The sequence below is a fragment of the Ochlerotatus camptorhynchus genome, unplaced genomic scaffold (genome assembly GCF_037179485.1).
Source record: "Ochlerotatus camptorhynchus isolate MF236.1 unplaced genomic scaffold, CSIRO-AGI_Acam_v1.1 ptg000040l, whole genome shotgun sequence".
NCBI classification, from domain to species: domain Eukaryota; kingdom Metazoa; phylum Arthropoda; class Insecta; order Diptera; family Culicidae; genus Ochlerotatus; species Ochlerotatus camptorhynchus.
The window spans coordinates 955,079-978,413 of NW_027040531.1; the positions used below are offsets into that span (position 1 = coordinate 955,079).

Here is a 23,335-nt window from a genome sequence, read left to right on the forward strand (position 1 = left end):
GCTCCCTTAGCTCAGTCAGTAAAGGCGCAGCTACAAAGCAAGACCATGCTGGAGGTGGCTGGATTCGATTCCCGGTCCGGTCTAGGAATTTTTCGGGTTGGAAAATTTCTCGACTTCCCTGGGCATAGAAGTATGATTGGACTTGCCACACAATTATACCAATGCAAAAATGGTACAGGCATTGAAAGCTCTCAATTAATAACTGTGGAAGTGCATCTAGAACACTAAGTTGAGAGCACGTAATAAGCTAATATGCGATATGCAATAAGCTTGAAATACGAAGAAGAAGAAGAGAACTTTTAAGAAATTCAATAATCGTTTAGGCACCAGTAAAGTTTAGACTATTGAAGAAGTTTTAAATTAGTGTCGATAATTTAAGGGAAGTTTTATGAACTTCAGAAAAATCTTAAGTACTTCAGTGAAAATCGTAGAACTAAATTAATTATTTCGTTCTAATTTCATGAAAATTGAGGGAGCATAAAAGTTCCATAAATTTATGAAAACTTCGGAAACTTCACAGAAGGACAGTGGTCTTCAAAAAAAAATATTTCTTATTGAAGATTAATCTACTGTGAATCTTTAAAGTTCAAAGTGTGAATGAAAATAATGAGAAAAATTAAATGGTTGTATTATAAAATTCATTATTGTCTTTAAAACATCCTTAGAAAGAAATTTATTAAATTCTTTGAGACTTCCAGGTATTTTAAGGAAACAATTTTTTTTTTTTCTGAGGAGTCCCGGTTTTCCAGATTTTTGAAGTTAGGAGACACAGTGACTAAAACCGTGGGTTTGGTTATAAACTTTGTATTGAATCTTTCGCTTTAAGGGGGTATTCCCGATCTTTTTTTTCAAAAATCAAATTTTTTTTTTCACGTTTTTTTGTACTTTAGACTATATACTTTCATCCCCCCAAGCCGTTTTCCGATCAGCGAATTCGGTGTCCAGGCATAGCTGACTAATGGTAAGAACCCCCAAATGGTTTTAACTAAAGTCAAAACTTTAAACGCGTTTTTCTCGAAACCACATTTTTTTATCGGGCGAAGATTTTTCTCAGAAACTATAAGAGATATTGACTTGAATCTTTGCGCATTTTGTTCCTTATTAAATTCTTTGGAGCTTCTCCTACTTTCAGCCAAAAATATTAACATTTAACATTGTTTGAAGCACCTTAAAGCTGCAAAAAAGCGGGCTAAAAATCGCCTGTTTTTTCATATGGCCGCCATTTTGTTAATTTGCAAGATTTTTTGCTGCCAACGGGAGAAGCTCCAGAGAATCTTATGCAGATTATTAATTTCATCACGAAATCTGTTTCAGATGAAGCCGTTCCAGAGAAAAGTCTTCGCCCGTCCAGGCGTCTGTTTGCCGCCATTTTGTGACGTCAATAATGTCTTTTTTTATGTCGAAAAAAAATTATTTGTAAACTTTAATGTTCAATAAACAAGAATCCCAAAGAGTTAGGCGCATTACTATTCATTTTCCTTGAAAAAAAATTAATTGAAAAACAGGCCCGAAAAAGGCAAAAGATTGGGAATACCCCCTTAAAGGTTTATATCGTACATAAGTGTTTATGAGATTATTATTGAATAAGTCTGAGACATCAAACATTTATTTGATGCGCCTTCTCTTAGGTCACCTTTTAGTCACTATTTTTACAACTATAAGTCACTATTTGGTCACTTATTTATTCAACATTGTCACTAAAGTCACTATTTCTGACAGCAGTGATTGCTACCAGCCCTGAAATTTATGAGATCTTAACTAGTATTGCTAATACAAAAGCCTTAAAATATTCATGCGGTCATTAATTTGTAATAATTATCAATGTGCTCAAATTATAAAATTCATTATACAGTACCCGTTCGACTTTGGCACGGTTCGATTTTTGTACCTTGTCAGAGTCGAACGGATTTAGAAATTAATGTACTTTACATTGGTTACATAAGATTAATTATTAATTACACCTATGTAATAAATATGACTCACTTCAAAATCATCGAAATCATAAATTAAATTTCAAAATAAAACCGTTCGATTTTGGCACGGTTCGATTTCGGCAACACTAAATTTTCAGGCTTGTTGCCAAAATCGAACTTGTACTGTACTAATAAAAGTTGGTCAAAAATTAGGTTAATTTTGAATTCGTTATAAAATTCATCTTTACATAGGAAAAATACTGTTACTGTTTCTGAGCCATTATGGAGATTTTTTAATTTTTAATAGCTGAATCGACCAACATTTCATATACAAGTTTTAATTAGAACGTAAAATTCTTCCTTATGAATCCGGGCGTCTTAAAATTCTTGACTGTTCAGGCTTTTTCCACTAGCGCCGTACCATACAATTCGTTTCCCTATCCACATATGTCGCACTACACGGTAATGAAGGAGCTTAGAATGAGCAAACAAACACATTCGGTTACTCACGGAGAGACGACTCACACCGCTTTTCTTCGTTAACTTTCTCGGAGAGCCAACAACACAAGACAATTGAAAAGTGAACTGCGCACTGAAGTAAATGAGAAGTGAAGGCAGTGATTTTCACTTCATTTCAAATATTCCTTAATCATTCATTAACTCGTCACAGTAAATGACGAAATGATTTTTATCGAAAACCAGCATAAAATCGAAGACAACAAATCGAGAAGACTGGCAACTTTGCCAGAATCCAAGCGACAGATACAGTAGCGCTGCGCTTGAGTGAAGATGGAAGCAACGCGTAGAAAAATGAGGAAATACACAAACCCTTCGTCTGAGGATGTAATCTTTGCTATAAAATTCGTTCGAAGCATTTACCTTTGAGCGGCAGATTTGTCGTATGAGAAAATGCCAGAGTTGCCAGTCTTCTTGATTTGTTGTCTTCGATAAAATGTTAACCTGGAATTTTAGTGTTGGTAACTGGAAAAACCTGGAAAACTCAAGGAATTTTGTTTGAACTTTTGAGTTGCCACCCTGATAAAGTAAATTCTCCATCTCCAGTGCTTTTCTTATAGGGACAGTAGAGTAAACTGGTACTGAGGTACTTACATTTGCTATAGCATCTAAAAAAACATATACTAGAAGCATGACATATAACAGAAGAAGTGTAAAACGAAATAGCGTTCAACGGAATCCAGCAGATGTTTACTTTTTTGTTAGGTTTCGAAAAGTTGGAAGAGTTACCCTCGGTACATACGCCCTCTAGCCATCTGCATTGGGCTAATCTAGACGTACGTTATGTTCAAGGAAAATAAAACGGCAATAACGAATGCAAAAAACGTTCCGCTAGAAAAATATTTCCACGAAAATTCTACACAAATTTCAACCAGCTGACGAGACTGATGTGGTGGTGAATATGCTCGAAAAACATGTACCAATTTCTCCGCCCACAACCACAGGGCTGTTGTTGGTAGAAACCAGCGGGAGGATTTAGAAACGAAGTGGTAGTAGAAATCGATGGCATTGAAAAGTCACATGTTTCGATGGTTGTGTACTTATCGTCATCGATCCAATCGTAAGTAAATGTCATCCAAGTTTCAACACCCAAAATTACACCTTAAAGTATGCAGCAAATGCAAGTTTAATGCACCGTTGGAAGGAACGTGACAGTGTGCCAACCATGGTCATTGAGTTTCAATTTCTCCTCTCATTTCCCACATCATCACCACAAACCGAGCGAACCAGAAACTCCACACCATACACGGTCCTGCTGCTGAGCTGGGTATGCAGTGCATGCAGTCTGCTCACTATTTGCATACATTGAAATCCACCACCCACGACTGTGAAACCACGCCAATTCTGCTTTTTGTTGATACATTATCGACCAACCAACGAGCCACCACACACTGGGCGTGACATGATCCCTGACTCTGTTCCTAGCATACCTGGGAGCTGTAATTTGTTCCATCCACACACCAAGCAGCAATAATGATCGCCCGGTTCCAAGGACTTTCGCTGCTCGTCAATTTCACCAACATGGTTGCTTCTATGGTGCACAGTTCGGGTTCGGAAAAGGCATGTTTCTTAGTTTGTTCAAAGACATTCGCGATTGCTTTCCTTGCTTTGGGGTGGCAAATCGATTGTGCAGTAGCAGAAGGGTAACGTTATATATTTGGAACCATGGAACGGACCATGGTGTGTGGCAAAGGGTAGAAAACGTGCAATGGTTGCTAGAAATGCTATTTGCTGCACTGTCCCCAAGCTGTTGGTTTTCCACTCTTCCACTTTTTTTTTCTGGAGCTGGTCCAACCCCTTTCTGCACGGATGACGCGCGAGGCAGGTTGTGGTGGTGGTTTGCGTTGCCTTCAAAGGTTCAAGGTTAATTGCCTGTTGGCCGGCGGGGGCGGTTGCATACGATTGGAGTGTAATGTTCGTAGTGGTGGTGCAATTTGTTCGTGTAATTCCCCTCGAGTTCCTCAAGGAGGAGAAAAACGAACTATTATATTGGCAGGATATTTATTGCAGGGTAAAAACAAAAACCCTTTCTAATGAGATTGATAGGTCAAAGTGCTCTACTATCTGTAATCGCATAACGGGCGCATATGAATACAAAATCAATACAAAGATGGGACTGTGGTTAAGGGCAACAAGGTGTCATCAGTTGATCAGTTATTAATCATTCCTTGTTTTCGCCCCAAATTAGTCTATTCTCTTAGATGGTGTAACGAAATCAAACTGCTATAACTCAAAGATCAATAAATGTGCAAATTTTCAGTTGATCCGGTTGATTGTACTTCAAGAAATAACAGTTTGAAATGGTAGTTAAATAAGAAGCGTTTTATTATAATGCATCAATGAAAATGCTGAGGTTTTAATAGAACTATGCTGTGGCCACCACAGTTTTCTACATTTGATAGTCCATATCTAGATAGAGCTGGAATTAGGGCGAAACAGCTTTTGTAAACAATGCCTTCTTTCGATGATTTCTTGAAAGCCATGGCTCTCCCTGGCAAATAGACATCACAATCGAGTAGGGGAGGACTTGGATATGTTGCTTTATGTAGGCGTGCCTTGAATTCCTAGAAATCATTGAGAGAAGTCATTGTATACAAAGGCTGTTACGCCCTAATTCCAGCTCTTTCTAGATATACAGTAGCGCCAAAAGCATGCTGTGGTGAGTTCAAAACTTGACCATCTAAATTGATCAATAAGCGGCGTCGGTGGTGTAGTGGTAAGGTGGTTCAATCCCAGTCGGCTCCGCCGGGATGTTCTGTGGCAAGTAAAGCCGTTGGTCCCCGGTTCATCGATTTTTGGGTCGATTTTTTTTCCTTGTCGGGTATTTTCATCACTGCGACCATTTTTCTGATCTATTGTGATATATTCCCCATTTTTTTCTTTAGCTATATCTAGATACCGTATCACTATTATTAGGAGTGATCGCCATCGTTTGACTATGGGTCGATAGGTAGGGTCCAGGTGTAGCAGTTGCCTCCCTGGCGTCGGTAGCATTGTTGCTCAGCACGGAAAACAAGATCGACGGAAAACAAATCAAGGAAAAAAAATAAACTGATCAATTGCTCAAAATTCATGTAGACTCATCCAATGAAGCGCAAAACTATACCGATAAAAGTTTGAAGAGTTGATCAACCAGCAGCCAATATTTTGATGCACATCCTAAAATGTTACAGTATGTACTGTATGTTCGTTGAGCTTTAACAAGTAAGAGGCGAACTATTGAATACGTCACGCTCAAAGAAGGGGAAAGGGATAGGCCTTTTCAATGCACCACCAACGTAGAGGGCACCACGAGAGTTCAAGAGGAAACGTCAACCAAACCGTTTGTTTACATCAGAAGAAGGATTTCTCACAACGCAAATTAAAGCATTTTTCATTGAACATCTTGCCAATTTCCATCAGTAATTGTTTTATTTTACGATTTCCCACACATCTGAACTGATTTGCACCTAAACTATTCACACACATGACATCCGGAAGATCATAACCTCTAAGGCACTATTGGAATTTTCCATTTTTCTCAGCAAAAATGATACAGAATTAAATTTGTCAACTATAGATCGAGTTTTCGAGCATCTCAGATGAATCAATTTATCAGGAAAAGTGGAAAAAGTGTTCCGCTCCCAATGTCTCACGGCAAACATTTCTGCTCACAACACTCTTTTTGACGTTCTCATATTCACCACCAGAGGTTGAATCAATCGCTTAGTTTCTATCAAAAAGGCGTATAGGTATCAATTTTTCCTGAATTTTGCGTGATGCTCCACCATAATGGTTTGTTGATACCTACCCTCAACCAAGCTTGCAAATGCTCATTACAGCTAAAATGCTATTTTTCGGATTTATGAAGCTATGAGATATTTTAATGATAATTCTTATTTACAAGATGCAAGAAAAGAAGGTAAAGTGTATGTATGACAATAGCGATTAGCTGTAACGATGAACAACGCGATGAGCGAGCAATCACCGATCATAAAATCATTAGTTGTGGATTTCTGAAAGCAAAATTGACCAATTTTATATGTCATACACAAACTTTACCACCTCTTCTCGCTTTTTACAAATAAAAATTATCATTATAGTATCCCATAATTTCATAATTACGAAAACTAGCATTTTAGCTGTAATGAGCAATTGCAAGCAGTCTTGTAAGCGGTCACGGTAGTCGACACATTTTCTGTGATAATTGACTGTCTTTGCCTCCGACACTTGCAAAACAAGCTATCATAGTACAGTACCAAACTAAAATGTCATATGACAGCCTCTGTCATACGACACTGTCGCCGAAGACCGTCACGAATGTATGTATTTTAGTTTTTCTCATAATAAGAGCTGCTGATGGTGTGCTTGTGTGAATTCTGAAAATAGCAAGCTATGATGTCCTAGTAATAATATTTCTGATCAGAAATGGTTTGATTTACACCAAACTGAGGAATTACAACGAAATCACACATGTCATATGATAGCTATTTTGATAATTTTCTTTTACCTCGAATGTTATTCTACCGCTCGTGTTGTGTGATAGAGACGACGGTATAGCATGAGTTTTCGAATACAAACAGACTGTCGCGCACGACAACGAAGCGAGTGTAGTAAAAAACGTCAACTGTTTCAACCCCTGATTGCAAGCCTGCCCTCAACTAAGTGGTCTTTGGACATTTCCACAGTTTGAATGCTTTGTATACCTACAACATATAATCTAACCGTTATTATATAACCTAGTCATGCAGTGTTGTCTTCAACCATGCTTCACCTTCTAAACCGTGTTAAATGTGGAGACGCCTGGTATATGTTTCCTTCTGAAAAAGCAACACATCTTCATCAACATTTCCAAAAGGTGAAACTGCTTTTGTAAACAATGGCTGTAGTCATCGACAGGCATGGAAAATCATTTGCATTAATTTCATACATTCATTTACATTCTCTAACATTTTTCATCAACGGCATTCCGCAAAATGATGCATACAGCTTCTGTAGGTTTTGTTATTAGCTACAAGTTTTGTTCATAACTCAAATCTGTATCTCTTATGCATCACGAACTAGAGCGGGCAGAACTTGTTATTGTTTTTCAGTGAATGTAAAATACATTCACTGAAAAACAGTAGTGGCTTCTGTTCGCTCTGCTTCGTCATGCATAAGAGATACGGATTTGACTTGTTAACAAAAGTTGTAGCTAATAACAAAACCTACAAAAGCACAATACATCATTTTGCGTAATGCTGTTGAAGAAAAAAGTTAGAGACAAATGAATGTAAATGAATGCACGAAATGAATGCAAATGATTTTCCATGCCTGGTCATCGATTTCTTGTGAATAAAAGCTCACACATGCAATCTAACAACAGAATCCTATAAGGGAAATGTTTCCTCTACCAGTTGGTATGGTTAGTTAGCAGGAGTGAGCTTTGCGGCGGTCATTGTTTGCCGAAGCAGTTTTGCCTTAACGAAATGTTGGCATCGACATACCGCACTAGTCACCAATCACATCCTAAACATTTCTGCACCGCCCTTCCACCTGTTCTGTTCGCTTGTGACTGTCTTTCTGGGAAGCGGTCTTAAATTTAAGTCCACATCCTCATCTAGGGAAACCTTTCTAATGTCTCATTAACCGTCTTCCTATTATTTTAGGTTTCGAGGTCTACCTGAAGGCTAAAATCGAAAAGCTCTCGCAAATGGATCCCGCTGCTGCGGCGGCTGCTGTTGCTGCCGTTGCTGCGGCAGCCAATGCAGGTAGCACCAGCAAATACGGCTTTCCGGCACTGATGAGCAAATACAATCTGGAAAATTACTCGACCAAAAGCATCGACGAAAGCAAAGCGTCCGTATACTTTACTCCGAACGATGGTCACCTGAGTCCGGAGCCGCCGCTACAGCTGCAAGTGTCGCCAATTCATATCAACTACATCAACGACTGCACGATGGGGGAGAGCTCTGGGATGTCCGCTCTGGGATTTCTTGGCGGAGATACACCCAAGTCGTTTAAATCGGCCTTGGGTGGTGCTGCAGGTGGGAGCGGTATACTTCCAATCGGGGGTGATGGGATGGTGGTAAGGTCGATTCTGAAACCACCGGGTAAATTCGTGTATGATAGGAATCTTCAAAAGTATCGAATGTGTTATCAACCGAATAGGTTGAGTGGGGGTTACGTTGGGGACGAGATGGATGAAAGTATAAAGTATGAGTGCTACAACGATGCGTTGGAGGGCGGTGACTCGTGTGACGACGAGGGCAACTATAGTCTGAAGCATACAAGAAAGCACAAGAGAAAGAGAAAAGCAGTCGGCAAGCCGGCGGGAGGGAAGCAACTGTGCGAGTATGAGACTTTGCTGATGAAGAATTTGAGTTGTGATCCGAAGGAGGGCCATTACAAAATTATTCATATTAATAAACTGGGTGGGGGAGTTGGAGGTGGTCCGGTGGGAAGTGGTTGGACGGCTGGTCGAGCAATCAACAGGAAGAAGCTTCCGAACAATAGCGATTACTACAACTCGCTGGAGGATATGATTCAGGATAATAACGAAAAAATTCGCAAGCTGATATACGATTCTAAAATTGACATTATGAACGAGGTGATAACAGGGAGTAATAGTAGAGATAAGGTTAGCAGTAGTAACAGTACGAATTGTAGGAGTAATATGCACTTTGAAAACAGGGAAACAGAGCGATTGAACCGCTCATCGGTGGCGGTAGATGTGATGGTTCGTCAAAACGTTCCAACGATGGCGAATGCCGTCGCTCGGAGCAATAGCAATAGCAGTAGTAATAACAACAGTCAAATGAACAGTGGCTGCGACAGTCGGGATTCACCCTCGACTACTCAAAACCTCAACTACCACCAGCCTTTGAAGAAAATTCACAAGCTTCACTTCGATTCCAGTACAAACCGTATCCAGCAGAGCACTAGTCTGCCGGAGATCTGCTTTGGTTGTTCCCCGTCTAGCTCCAGTTCGACGCTGATGCATAACTCGGCCATGGTCGGTCAGCCGTCGAATGCTCTCACCGCGGCCTCCAACAAATCCTCCAACCAGTCAATCGTTCAGCAGCAGACCCTGTCGTCGGCTTCATCAATCAACTCCAACGTAGCTCATCCAGCTCTCCCTCCGAATTCCTATCATCAGCCAAAAGTGCACGGTAAACATGTGATCTTGGCGGTGGAAAACCATGGCCACGGCGACGACTCGTCCGTGCCACCATCGCCAAAACCTGACGCCAGCAAGTAAATAGTCCCCATCTCGCCAGCATGTCGCGTCGTCGTTGAATGCATACGATCAAACATCTTTCATCTTTTCACTACACTTTTGTCTACTGCAACAGTATATCTAGAGATAGTGCAGAAGCAACATTCAAATTCACATACAACACTATACAGTAGGTACCACTGCAATTATTTTTTTTTTCCGTTAACCAACCATGAGATACACCGTACAGTTATCTAGCTTTTTTTTTTAAATATATATAAATCCATGCTTCTATCATTAGGTTTCCTCTGTAAATAAATCTAAAATATATACATAACCCCCGTTTGTATACCGTTGAACTATTTAATATGCGCAAATAGCAGTTGATTACGATTCATCACACTAATAGGGTCAGTGGAAATTCGCATTGATGTTATAGAAATAAAAATACGAACCTAAACCTGACGATAATCATAGAAAATATTTAAAATTTGTAATATTAACCAAACTTTTGGGCAAATTGATTCGAAAAAAGTGAAGAAAAATGTGAACTGTTGTGGGAACTTGTACCCTTCTTGAGTAATAATTTTAAGAAAGCAGATTGTTCATTCGGGTGCGGCTTGTTTTCATATTTTCTGAACTTTTTAAGGAATGCTTTTTTTTCACGGCTCAAGATAGTCGGAAAGCGGAACAGAATCAGAAGTCCTTGGAACAGTTGAACCACTTTTCATCGCTATAATTCGGTGGTCGCCTTCAATATCGAGTTAGGGAGAGTTGGCTGTTATTAATAAGTCACTTCATAAGCCATTTGAAAAACTTAAAAGCTCTATTAAATAATGTTCGCCTTCACAGTACTTTTCAAATGATCCGAACGTCGCTCGGGATCTGAGAAAAATGTCAGAATCCCAGATCTTGAAAGTACCAAATACACTGAACATTCGCTAACTGAAAGGTTGATTATTTTAAAAATTCCAACTAGCGTAAACCAATTTAGACTACTGTAGGAAATTGGTCAGCCGGCAACTTATTTTTAACAGTAGTCAAAATTTGTCGACGATAAGGTGGAATTTTTACAAAAATCAAAAAAGCTTCCGTTTAGTTAGCGAACGTTTAGTGTAATGATTGTAGCTGAATAAGCAGTTTCAGGCAAAATAACTGTATTTTTGCTTGAATAAGCTTAGTCAGCATTCAATGTTGGTTTGGCAGGTCTCGTATTTTCAGACCAGGATTCTGAAAATTTTACTAGTCCAAGTCCCGAGATCTAGATTTTTTCCAAGCCCCAAGTCTTGTAGCTTTCTATCTAGGTTCTTCTGGGACTTCTGAAAAGATTGCTACAGGTTGGACTCGATTATCCGCAGACTTTTTTTCGCTTCCATCGCTGAGCTCTTGCAAACGATCACACAAAGGAACACCACCATCGGACAGAGAAGACAATCCTCAATCCATTGGTAATGATGATTTGAGTGATTTAGTTGTTGTTTGCCAAGAAATCGACGATGGCAGTGAAAGGGGTCAACTTCTCCCCTTCCATAGAGCTTTTATTTATATTTTTGGTTTATATTTCAAAATCGCAAATTAACTGACTTATGTGTCACTTGGGTAGGTACTTGTTAAAAAAATTAAAACACTGATTGGAAAATATTGGTAAAATTACTGCGTAGCTACTCAGATTTATTGTCCTACAAGTTAGAGGAGCAGAGCAACGGACAATCTTCTCAAATAAGCTATGCTCCTCTATATATAACAACAGTAAATCTGAGTTGCACGCAGTAATTAAGCGTAGTTCAAGGGTTTAGGTGCAATTTCGTACATGTCGAAAAAATAATGTTAGGGAAACTTTCACGAACATTTTTAGAAGCTTCAAAAAGACTAAACAAAATTTCAATACAAAGAAAATTGTGTTTGCATGAAAATTATGAAAACGAGGATATGGGTGAAAAAAGTCCTGGAAATGAAAAAAGGAAATGTATGAAATCTCCACGTAATGTTAGTCGTATTTTCATGATATAGCTAACCAATTTACAACATAAGCGTAAGAAAGATGGAAAGGAATCTTTCAAGATCCTCGTGTTCTAAAATTTTGTAAAAGTTCATGAAACTTTACGTGAGGATTCACGGTGAAAACATTTAAGCTGATAAGAGAATATCCGAGTTTAACTCAATGAAGTTTGATTTTGTACCTCGTAGTGTTTCTATTTTATACGTAACTGAGTAATAGCGACAGTAAAACTTTCGGATGTGAAAGTGAACTTTCTCATTCTCCGTTTTTTTTTCGAAAATAAACCGTACCCCAATGTTCAGTATTGTGTGTGCTCTGATAATTTGAATAATACAGAAAGCAATGTAACGTAATCCTAAAATATGACATACCTACTTTTAATTTCCACGAAATGAGTATGTAGTGAGTATTAGTAGTGATAACAACATTTGTCTTTTAAAACCCGTATAATCCAACCCGCTCGGAATTTGTCGATTTTTGTTAACACGTTCTCAACCAAATATTGGCTTTTTACCGCGAATTTCCACTAAGCCTAACTAACTCTCTGACATAAAAATTACGTTCCATGCAAAAGCTGAGTTTGCAAACGCTTAAATAATTACCTTGATACCTCCCCCTCCCTGTTGATTGGTGAAGATTGCCTGTGTCGCGATGGGCTGGCGTGTCCCTAAAGGTGCAGAATGTTTGGAGATTTATTCCACAAGCCTGTAGAAGAACGCTGCCTCAAATTTAAACCTTCATTTGTCCTTTGTTTTCCCTTAATTGGCATCGTGTCCTTATTTTCACCAAAATGTACGTGATAGATGAGACGTGAAACAGTAATAACTTGTAAGTAGATGGCGGGGAAATGTTTTAAAAAATATTCGAAAAAAGAATACAAAACGAGGAATATATAATAATACCTTGCTACAACATAAATTGGAGTTCTTAACTAGGTATTAGATTTATATATCAACACAGCATGAGACAAAAAAGAGAAAAGAGTGGGAAAATTACATGTCGGATATCATACACAAATAAAAACCTATAAACAAACACTAATAAGACGGTTACGATAGGCAACAAAAAAAACTGCAAGTGTGTAGTAGGTGAAGATGAACAAGATACCATATTATTACTTAGATGTACTCTTATTGGTAATCACACTAACTACGTTTAACTATTGTGTATGAGATCTAGCAACAGAGTTAAAAAAAGAAGATCAACAGATAAAAAATCTTCGTGAAAAAAATAGAGCAAACAGAGAATCCTGTAGAAATTTCAATTATAGAATCTTTTAAGCAGTTGATGATATGAGGAAAAAAGGCAAAAAATATAACTCTCACATACAGAGCAGTCAACGGATAATAACATTAATATACTAATAAAAGGAAATCGCAAAATAAACAAACAATTAAAAAAAAAATAACTACAATAAAAAGCAAAACATCAATTTCATTAAAGTATGGAAATACTTGAAACCAGAGAAGAGAAATATATGAAGTTTAATTATCCTAAAAATTAAAATCAATCAGTACTTTTGTGTTACGTAGAACAAGAAAAGAACTGCCTGGGAGCAAAGAAGGAAATGTTTCCGTCGGATGTACGCAAACCCATTGATGGGTACAAATTTTACACATTTAATGGGTAACAGTTACTCATCAATAAGAGGCAAACCAGCCCACGGCATCAAGTCTCATTAATAAAGCTAACCTAAACTACTATTCAATGCACAAACACATTGATTCATTGCCAGATGATGGCAACTTACAATAAGCATAGCGAAACTATTGACTATACAATGACAAAAACCAAATTGAAGCAATACTTCAATTCTATTCGCTAATTACGAACACGCAATAGTAAGTTTAGTATAGTGTTTTGGATATAATATTGTTTAGACGTAAGACATGGTGACATGGCCCCTGACCCCCTTGTACATCATAAAATGAAAATGAAAATGAAATAATGTTTAGACGTAAGACATAACATGTAATCATTATTGTATCAAAACGATCTACTCTTGATTAAAGACAAATAAAAAAAATAAAAATCGGCAACAGATGCTCATTAAATGGGTAAATATAATATTTACCCATTAATGATGTTAACATTTTTTCTTCAAAATGGGTATTTTTTCCCATTAATGGGTACATTCAAGTCAGTGTGTAGGCTCTCTAACGGAAAAGGAGCAATGGACTAGTTGACCAAGGTAAATAAGGCAAGCTGTAACAAATCGACCATGGCTAATTGTAGATCAAAGAAGTCTAGATATGATCAAGATTGATCAAGAATTACTCAAAATGGAGGACTTTGGAAGAGGAACGGTCGAAGATTTCAATAAGTCATCTGGATATACTTTCAAGATTTCAGGTTTATCAGGGATTATTCTTCCAAGATGGTACACGGCGAATGAGAACGACCCAAATTTGAGTTTAGTCAACTCATAAATCACATAAAGTGCAGGAACTCAGCGATGAGTAAATTTGCCTCATGTTTTCCCAGGATTTTCCAGGGAAAAATTCCCGAATTTGAGAAAAGTAAAGATTGGATTCACTCAGTCTATTGATACTACTCCGAGACTGAATAAAATTTTCATCAATTTCCTCATTTTCCGGCAGTTTTTTTTAGGTTTTTCACAGGAAATGAGACAAATTTACTCATCGCTGAGTTCCTGCACTTTTGGCGATTATGAGTGAACTAAACTCAAATTTGGGTCGTTCTCATTCGCCGTGTAGGTTGATCAGGGGCAGTTCAGGGTTGAACACAATGATAGCGACACCAATACACCAATACACTGAAATTAAAGCCCTATACAGTAAAAGTATGGACGTCTGTCAAAAGTTGTTCCAATCGAACAGTCAAAATGCACTGCTTTGCTCGATTGGAACAGCTTTTTTCAGTTTTGTGGCGACACTCGTCCATACTTTAACTAGAAGGCTTTAACTGAAATCCGTTTGACAACCAACAATGAAGCGGCATTGTACTAAAACGCGTATTTTTTTTAACATTTTGGAAAACGGGGTGCTTTTGAGCGGCAGCCTGAAGTGTTCAATGTTGTCAGTTGTATTTTTTTTTTGTAATTTTGAGTAAATCAGAACCTTCACGACGTAAACCAAATAATCATCCATGGTCGTAGTAAGTAGTCAGAACCTTTATCCGGACATGATCAGGGTTCCCACCGGGGAAGTAGTCAGATTCTTCTTAACCAACACCCTGATGCGACGCATCAAACTACATCAGAATTCAAAAAAAAGATCATTGGTGGTTATATTAGGTACTTAGGGCCACGCTGGTCATACATGTTCCGGGTGCTCCCAGGGAGTTTAATAAATTTCCCGAAATTTTCCTTCCTTCTCCGGAGTTCTCGGAACTTCGATGAATTATCTTCAGAACTACTCTGAAGTTCTCCTCAGAACTACTCTGATGTTCTCCTCAGACTTACTCTGAAACTCTCCACAGAAATGCTCTGAAGTTCTCCTCAGAACTACTCTGAAGTTGTCGTCAGAACTACTCTGAAGCTCTCCTAAAACTACTGTAGATCTTCGATGAAGTTTTCAACATTTTCTTGAAAAATTTCTCTTGAAGATCTTTAAACAGTTGGGACTTCCTTAAAGATATCTTAACTTACAGAAGTTTTTTTTACTTTTCAATAAATTAGAGTTCTCTGGACTTCCCTAAAATTCACGGAACTTTCCTTAAGCTCCCGCAGTTTTCCTGATATTCATAACTCTTATCCGAAGCCCTCGGTATTTCCCCACGGTTCAAGGTACTTCTTCAAAGTGCTCCCACATTTTCTGATGTTAATGTAGATTCAGAGACGATCACTGAACTTCGGAGAATTTCAAAGCCCCTTAGATATGTGTACAAGAATTCAGATTGATTAATTATTCAGAAGACCTTCTACTGGCATTTCTTCAGTATGTCAGCTGAATCAGAGATTATTCAAATAACGAATTCATCAAAATAATTGTTTTTACGTGGTTTGTTTACGTATAGCATGCAGCGGAAGAGGAAAAATAAATAAATTTTTCGCACATGCATTGTGGGTAGGAATGGGTAGCCCTTTCAAATAACCTCCAGCAAAGATATCTAATTAATAAGATATCCCACTATTTTTTTTTATTTTTATTACAGTCACTTTAAATTGGCTCACTACTTGACTAGCCTATTCTGCCGCTCTTCGCATGTCGGTCCCATAGCAGTTTTTGTCAAAACTGAGTTTTACAATGCAAATGGTAGCTGATCACCCATATTTTCTTAATACTGGATGAACTCAATAACTTTGTTCTGAAAAAGTTTGGAAAGACAGCCAAATTGGTTGTCTCATCACATAAGAAGCAATGGTACGAATCAAGCTTAAAATGCGATTTTCTCGGCTTGCTGATTTTTACCATGGGACCGACATGCGAAGATCGGCAGTATTGGTCCCAAGTAAATCGATTAACGTATCCCATTCTAGTCGAAATACTAGTAGTATACTATGTTTGGTTTGATTCACTATGAAAGTTTGTCCGGCCACATTAATGTCAACATCAGATTTAATCAACACGACTCTAAAATCTGTAGGCTTATTATATTCAAGAGCAAAATAAAACAGAAGACAGTAAATTTTTTTTATTGTCATTTGATAATATAAGAAAATGAACCTCCATCAACCGGTTTCAATTTGTTAGGATTATTTAATTTCACCACGAAAATAATACATTCGTACTTAGCATTCTTGCCTGTTGTTTGATATCCGCACATGGAGAAACGAAAGGTTGGATTCCCATAGAGAAATGTCATTGCGGCGGTGAAGGACAATCCCATTGTTTATGTTGTGTGGTGACATCTACTATTTGCAAGTGGGTACGTGAAACTAAGGCTATCTGTCACCTAGCCGGGGACTTGGGTATAAACAACAATCAATACGAAACTATCGATTTTAAATTGGCTCATTACTTGACTAGCCTACTGGTCTCAAGCAAATCGATTAACGTACCCCATTCTACTCAAAATTCTAGTACTACACAATGTTTGTTTTGATTCACTATGAAAGTTTGACAGATAAAATGAGGGGTTAGTGGAATTTCCTATGTTTCGAGGGGTGAATCGATTAGCTTGGGACCGAAGATAGTACCAGAGCTGAGCCAAAAAGTAGAGCTCGTTTCTTCGGGACTTACTAGTCTTAGAGTTACCTCTATGCTACCACCATGCCAATCTCTAATAGTAATTGATGATTTGTGGAGCTGTTGCTCAAAATAATCTTTATAAGTATAGAAGTGAAGACAGCATATCAAGAAGACTGGCAACTCTTCCATTTTCTCGTACGACCGCTATGAGGCAGATACAATCGCGTCATCTTGCCGCTCAAAGACAAATGCTTCGAACGTATTTGATAGCAAAGATTACATCCTCAGAAGAAAGGTTTGTGTATTTGCTAATTTTTCTATCCAGCATTTTACCACCGACGAACCGACATGCCACTGGAGCATTTCGTTTGTCCACAATTCGATTTGTCAAATGAGCGATTCGATCTGTCAAACGGGCGATCAGATCTGCCAAACGAGGTGAGACGGAAACCAAGGCAATATAAATTTTACGTGTGTTCGTGTCTTTGCTCACGATATGACGCGATCGAATGAGTAGATGGCGGTAGGGTTTAACGTATTTTAAATATGGCGTCTTGGGCAAAAATTTGTACGTAGCTTCTATGAGCTGGCACGTCGGTTCGTCGGTGATTTTACGAGTGCTCATGGCCGCCACAATCTGGTTGAGTTTCTGGTAGGGAATATATGATTTGAAGTTTGGCTTGTGTCGTTTGACCTCTAAACGGTCAAATTTGATCGTTTAACGTCAAACGACCTAACCCAAACATCAAATCGAATGATCCCTACCAGAAACTCAGCTAGATTGTGGCGGCCATCAGCGCTCGTAAAATGCTGGATACGTTGCTTCCACCTTCGCTCAAGTTGCAGCGCAACTGTTTCTGTCGCTTGGATTCTGCCAAAGTTGCCAGTCTGCTTAATATGATGTCTTCGATAAAAGTAAATACAGAAAAAAAAACATTCCCCCTCCCTAACGCATTATTCCAACACCCCAGCCACTGGAAATGCAACGTATCGAAATCATTGCTAAACAAAAAAAAAATGCCATTCTATTAAAAAATTATGCGGAATAATGATTACTTTCCTATTTTATAACGTATTTGACCACACCGACGAAGGCAAACGCAAACGGAAGCTGCCGAAACTGAATGATGACGATAAGTGATGATAATTTGCGATTTCGAAAAGAAACGTCAACCAAACCATTTGTTTACATCAGAATAACTATTTTCACAACGCAAATTAAATCATTTTTCATTCAACATCTTGCCAATTTCTATCGTAAATTGTCTTATTGTTCGATTTTTTCTAATTTGTACCTTAACTATCCACACACAAGAAATCCGGAAGATCATAACCACTAAGGCACTGCTCTAATTTTCCATTTTTCGCAACAAAAATATTCCTGTACACCGATGTTTGCAAAAACGTTACATAATTAAATTTTTCAACTGTAGGTTAAGTTTTTGAGCATCTCAGATGAATCAATTTATCAGGAAAAGTAAAAAAGTGTTCCGCTTTCTATGTCTCAAGGCAAACATTTATGCTCACAACACTCTTTTTGACATTCTCCTATTCACCACCAGAGGTTGAATTTATCGTTTAGTTTCTATTAAAAATGCCTATTAGGCTGTGAACCTTTTGCCGAGTTAATTAAACTCGTGGTTAAAAGTGACATTTCGAAAGTTATTTTCTATGTTCGAAAATTCCTTTGCTGTCGATCGACCGGTTTTCGAGAAGAACTTAACCAAGGTTGTCAAAATTTATCTTCTTGTCTGGCAGAAGTAACCACGCTTGGAAAGCAGGGTTAATCTAAAGAGCCTAAATTTATAAAGAGGCGACATGTCAATTTTTTTTTTTTTTTTTTTTTTTCAATTATTTAAAAGATTTTTAGCCTTAGGCTAGTTCATTTCTAAATGTCAAAATTGGAACAATCGATTGTCTTTTAAAGTTATAGAAAAAGTCATTCCAATCGAGCAGAAGACCTGTCAAATGGATAAGATGTCGTCTCTTTATAAATTCAGGCTCTTCAGGTTAATCGATAACTTCCCATCTGTCAAATTTTAACCAAAAGTTAAAATAATCCACCAAATGGTTCAGAGCCTTAATAACTTGCATCCAACATTAAAACTTGACAACATTGTACCAGCACAACCATGCTCCATCAACTTTATGGATGTAGTTGTTCCGTTTTTCAATCCGTTCCTTTTACAGTCTTGAGAACGTCAAAAAGTATTCACATAAACAAAAGCTGTCCTCCATCGTTCATCAAAAACAGTGTGAATTCGGTTGAAAATATTGCTTGATTAATCGTAATTGTTTAAAACAAGTAAGTTCGGTGCATTTATTTCATCCACCGTATTCTCCTTTACAAGAATATTAGTTGAAAATAACTTTCAGGTGTCAAAATGGGCGACAACTTTGGAATCCATCGGGGACCGCCTTCGAAGAAGACGGCATCGTCTACCGACAGTAGCGAGGATCGCACCCAGGGTCAGATCCTTAGCGATTTCCTAGTTCAGCTGGAGGATTACACTCCCACGGTTGGTATTTTCCCCTATACTGTTTCTTCTAAGTATATTTTTTAATAATCCGCGTCATATTTTTAGATTCCGGATGCTGTCACATCCTACTACTTGAACACGGCTGGGTTCGAGGCGTCCGATCCAAGGATGTAAGTTTGATAACATTTTTCTTTTTCATAGGACACCTTGTTTAATCGTTATAATCGAAATTATTTCCAGCGTTCGTTTGATTTCGATCGCCGCCCAAAAGTTCATTTCGGACGTGGCCAACGATGCGCTGCAGCACTGCAAAACACGCACAAGCAATGCGCCGAGTTCGGGCCATGGCTCGTCGAAGAATCAGAAAGCCACATTGTCCAAGGACCGAAAGTACACCCTAACCATGGAGGATTTGCAGCCCGCTTTGAACGACTACGGCATTACCGTGCGCAAGGCGCATTACTTTGTCTAGTGGAGTAAGTTGTGCGCGAGTGTTCAACTTGGTGTAGCTCTGTACCCGTTGTGATGGAATGAAGAATGTATAATATCTGCCTGGAATATAAGGCATGCTATTTAAATGGTTCAATAACAGTGCGATGACCTTCCATATATATTTCTTTTTTAATTTTTGTAATCAGTTCACTTAGGGTCGTTTTCTTCATCTCCGCTTAAAGGTTAAACTTGGGTTAAATCAAGTTTAACAAAATTTTAGAGCTTGCTTAACTTTTTTTTTAATTTTTTTTACCACCGCTTAACGGTTAAACCAAGTTTAAAACTTACCGCCCTGTCGTTTAACTTAAGGGCTGGTCTGAGGTGGTTTAGGAGCAATAAGCAAGCGTTAAGCGGCGATATTCAACTTTTGATTTTCTTCACTGAAGGGGATGGTGCGGATACTTGATCCGTTACAGGTGATTTTACCCCACAAGTTTTTTTTAAATGGTGTTTATTGACTGACCACGTTATTATAGCACCAGACTCTTCAATATTATAATCATAATCAAATTGATCACACTAAAAAATGAATAATGGATACCACTACCACTTGAACTTGCTCAAAACAGGCTTTCCCAATCTATTAAAAATTGCTTTTTTAAATAGCTGTATCTATGTTTGATGAACATGCTTCAATCTGCACTTTGTCTTAATTTCTTACTGCCCGCATATAAAATAATCGTAAGAAGTGCCTATTCGAGTTATCCCCGCGAGTGAGGCGACTCCGTGCAAATCAAATGGAGAGTCACCTCACCTCACTCGCGGCGCAGAATAGGTTTCATCATCTCAAATCTATGCGTTATAGCCGCACGATCTGTGATATATTATTTGTAAGGGTGGTAACGTAATACATTAAATTGTTGCGTTGTTTGAATCTAGGTTTGAATTGCAAAATATATTTACGCTATTTTCATCAGATGTTTTCGGGCGGCAATTCATGTCTTGTTACTGTGAGTTATTTTCCGATTTGTGAGTGGTTAAAATCCGTGTAAAATATCAACAGTCCAGCTAATTGTTATTGCTTATGCAGTATTAAATAAAACTGCAATCCAGGTTGCAATCTATGCCGAGGCCCAAGGATGTGTTAAACAGGGTAAACACTATCAGATGTCGAGGTATTTGGCAAATGTTCAGTTGTTCCAGATTGTTTTAAGGTGATACGATCCACAAGAGTAATCTGCAAAATGGCTGACTTGTACTTCTGTGTTGTACTGCCATTTCGAATTTTCTCGGTAGTATATCTTGGACACTACTTAGTGCGATTTCAGGCATGAACTTTGAATAGACGCAATAGTTTTAATATTGTATGTTTAATGTGAAGTGCGATTCAAAACACATATGATCGGCTTAAACTGACGATTGTATTGGACATATACTACTACAACTGTCCCCTAAGAACGCGTTACCCACTGAGTTCTACCCACAGCTTTGTCTCTGTGGGTTTTCAACCAAGCGCTCTGATTTTCTGTGGGTGCAACTCAGTGGGTAACGCGTTCTTCGGGGGATAGCTGTATATTAATATAGAGTTCTCCAGATGCACAAGAGTGTGCGTGTCACAGCAGGAATCCTTTTTAAGTAGATGTGATATCGCGGGGTACCTTCTTGGTTCTTCTTCATTCTTTCTTCTTTGCTTTTTTTTCCTTTTTATGTATCGACGTTTGATTATAGTGTTCGTGAGATTGTGCTTGGAGATCTCTATAAGATAGTTATAAATGAAGCAGTGTCTAATGTGTGTGTGTGTGTCATCCTCTATCCCTCACCCAGCCGGGGGCGTTGGACAAGTAGAACTGCGAATAATTTGATCAAATCTCATGCTCCGTAATGGTGCCCTTTATGTTGTGAAGACTAGTACTTCAAAAAGGGTAACTTTTGAGGCAAGACAGGGTGTCCTCAACAAGTTAAGGGAACAGGATGCACTAGATGTCCACAACAGGTACAGCAAAACATCACATACATCACTAACTACTCAGGGGAGAGAAGGTCAAGAAGAGCCACCGCCGCCAACTAAAGCTTGAACCGGGTACCTGGGACTCCCACGATATACCCGCGGCAATGGTCAGCAGACGATGCCCTGTGCGTATTTAGTAAGTAATATGTTTTATTTGGATACACAAAATGTTTGAAGCCATGCGTCATCTAAACCATAATTTGCATCACCACAAATACACTTGTCAACAATCTTCAATTGGGTTCTTTAAGGGTATTGAGGTAAATGCATATTCGTAATCTGCATTAAAAATGGAACCCAAACCCAAAGTTTCATAAATTTTGGTACACTGGAACTATTTTAAATAAGTACGATTACATTTGCAAAAATCACCTTATTAGCGCTCCTCGGTGTCACTTTGCATGGGAGCGAGCTGTCAGTTTGTCCGTTTAGTGTCAAACAGTGAAGTTATTATTTTGCTTTATATCTTGATTTAAAAATCGAGATGAAAGTGTGTGGGTTCGAAAAAAATATCGCTGTGCTCAGAAAACAAAGCTCTTTCAGATGATAAATAAAAACGGATATATTTTTCGAAATTAAAGAACCCAATTGGAACGTACTCACCAAATCACTTCACCCGGGAGCGCATTCCCGATGCTTCCACGCATATTTTTCTCTCCACTCTCATAAATGAAGCAGTGTCTAATATACACTTTTTGGGAGCACATTTTTTCGAAAAAAAGGTATCCCAAGGAATAGCTGCAATAGAGCATTTCAGTACCAACATTTCAAAGGGGCGTAATATAGAAATCGACGGTTGAAGCCATTGTTTACAAATACAATTACGCTCCTTTAAAATGTTGGCACGTATTTTCGGAGACGTCTCTGATCAGCTGATTCTTCAATTCATGAATAAACTTTGACAGTAACCTAAAGACTGTGAGAAGCAATATCAATAGCATCACATTCTATCAGGCAAACTGGCGCCTTTCATTTCGTAAAATGAACTATACGTTTCCTTACCTCACGGGTAATATCGTTATCAGTGAAGTGTTCTAAGCTATATAAATTCCTCCACTACTACTTCACATTTATCACCACTTCATATGGCGTTCCCTATTGGCGTTGATGACTGTCTCGGAGCAGGAATACTAGCTTTACTCCAACGGTTTTTCCCATTGACGTGTGCATAAAAAAAATCAAACAACTTCTCTCCTTCACCTTCTCGTGTAGAACCGTAATCAAAATTAACACACTCGTTTGAACAAACTCATACTCTAAAAAAGGCTTCATGACCCAGATATCAAAAATTCTGCATGGCAAGGTATGGGAAAGAAGTTTTAAAATGCTTATAGTTTTCAAATTAAGTACTTTAAATTAATTTGAGTGTTAATGTGGCGCGACAGATCCAATCTTGTTATCCGATCCAGGAAAAGCCCTCTAGTAAAAGTTTGGACGTCTGCCAAAAAATGTTCCAACTGGCAGTGTTCGGAAAATCTCAAATACTCAAATCTCACGCTTCAGATTATTCGCTTATGGGTTTTGCCTTGAGCAATTCAACTGATAATGATGATGATGATAGTGGTCTACCACTCATTGTAGCACGGAAACTAGTCCGATAGCAGTAGGCTCTTCTCACTGTTAAACTTGATCAAGCTTAATATCCTTTGATTGTCATCAGCAAATCGCTGTATGAAGGGCCAAAACGAATGGATTAGATTGATAGGCAATTCGCCTA

The 23,335-nt window shown here is 38.3% G+C and overlaps 2 protein-coding genes across 2 annotated transcripts in view; both read left to right on the plus strand.

Annotated features, from left to right (window-relative positions):
• The window catches only part of LOC135712871 (uncharacterized), a 127,306-nt gene extending 114,195 nt beyond the window's left edge, over nt 1-13,111 (plus strand). The window contains exon 6 of the mRNA XM_065235960.1: nt 8,057-13,111. Within this exon, the coding sequence (XP_065092032.1) occupies nt 8,057-9,648 (1,592 nt within the window). The 3' untranslated portion in view covers nt 9,649-13,111. The remainder of the gene's footprint in view (nt 1-8,056) is intronic.
• A 5,818-nt stretch (nt 13,112-18,929) lies between these two features.
• On the plus strand, nt 18,930-19,722 carry LOC135712538 (transcription initiation factor TFIID subunit 10-like). The gene is made up of 4 exons (XM_065235500.1): nt 18,930-19,003; nt 19,075-19,217; nt 19,284-19,348; nt 19,419-19,722. The coding sequence occupies exons 2-4, from the start codon at nt 19,083-19,085 to the stop codon at nt 19,648-19,650; spliced, it is 432 nt and encodes a 143-aa protein (XP_065091572.1). The 5' UTR covers nt 18,930-19,003; nt 19,075-19,082; the 3' UTR covers nt 19,651-19,722.
• Nucleotides 19,723-23,335: the final 3,613 nt, after the last annotated feature.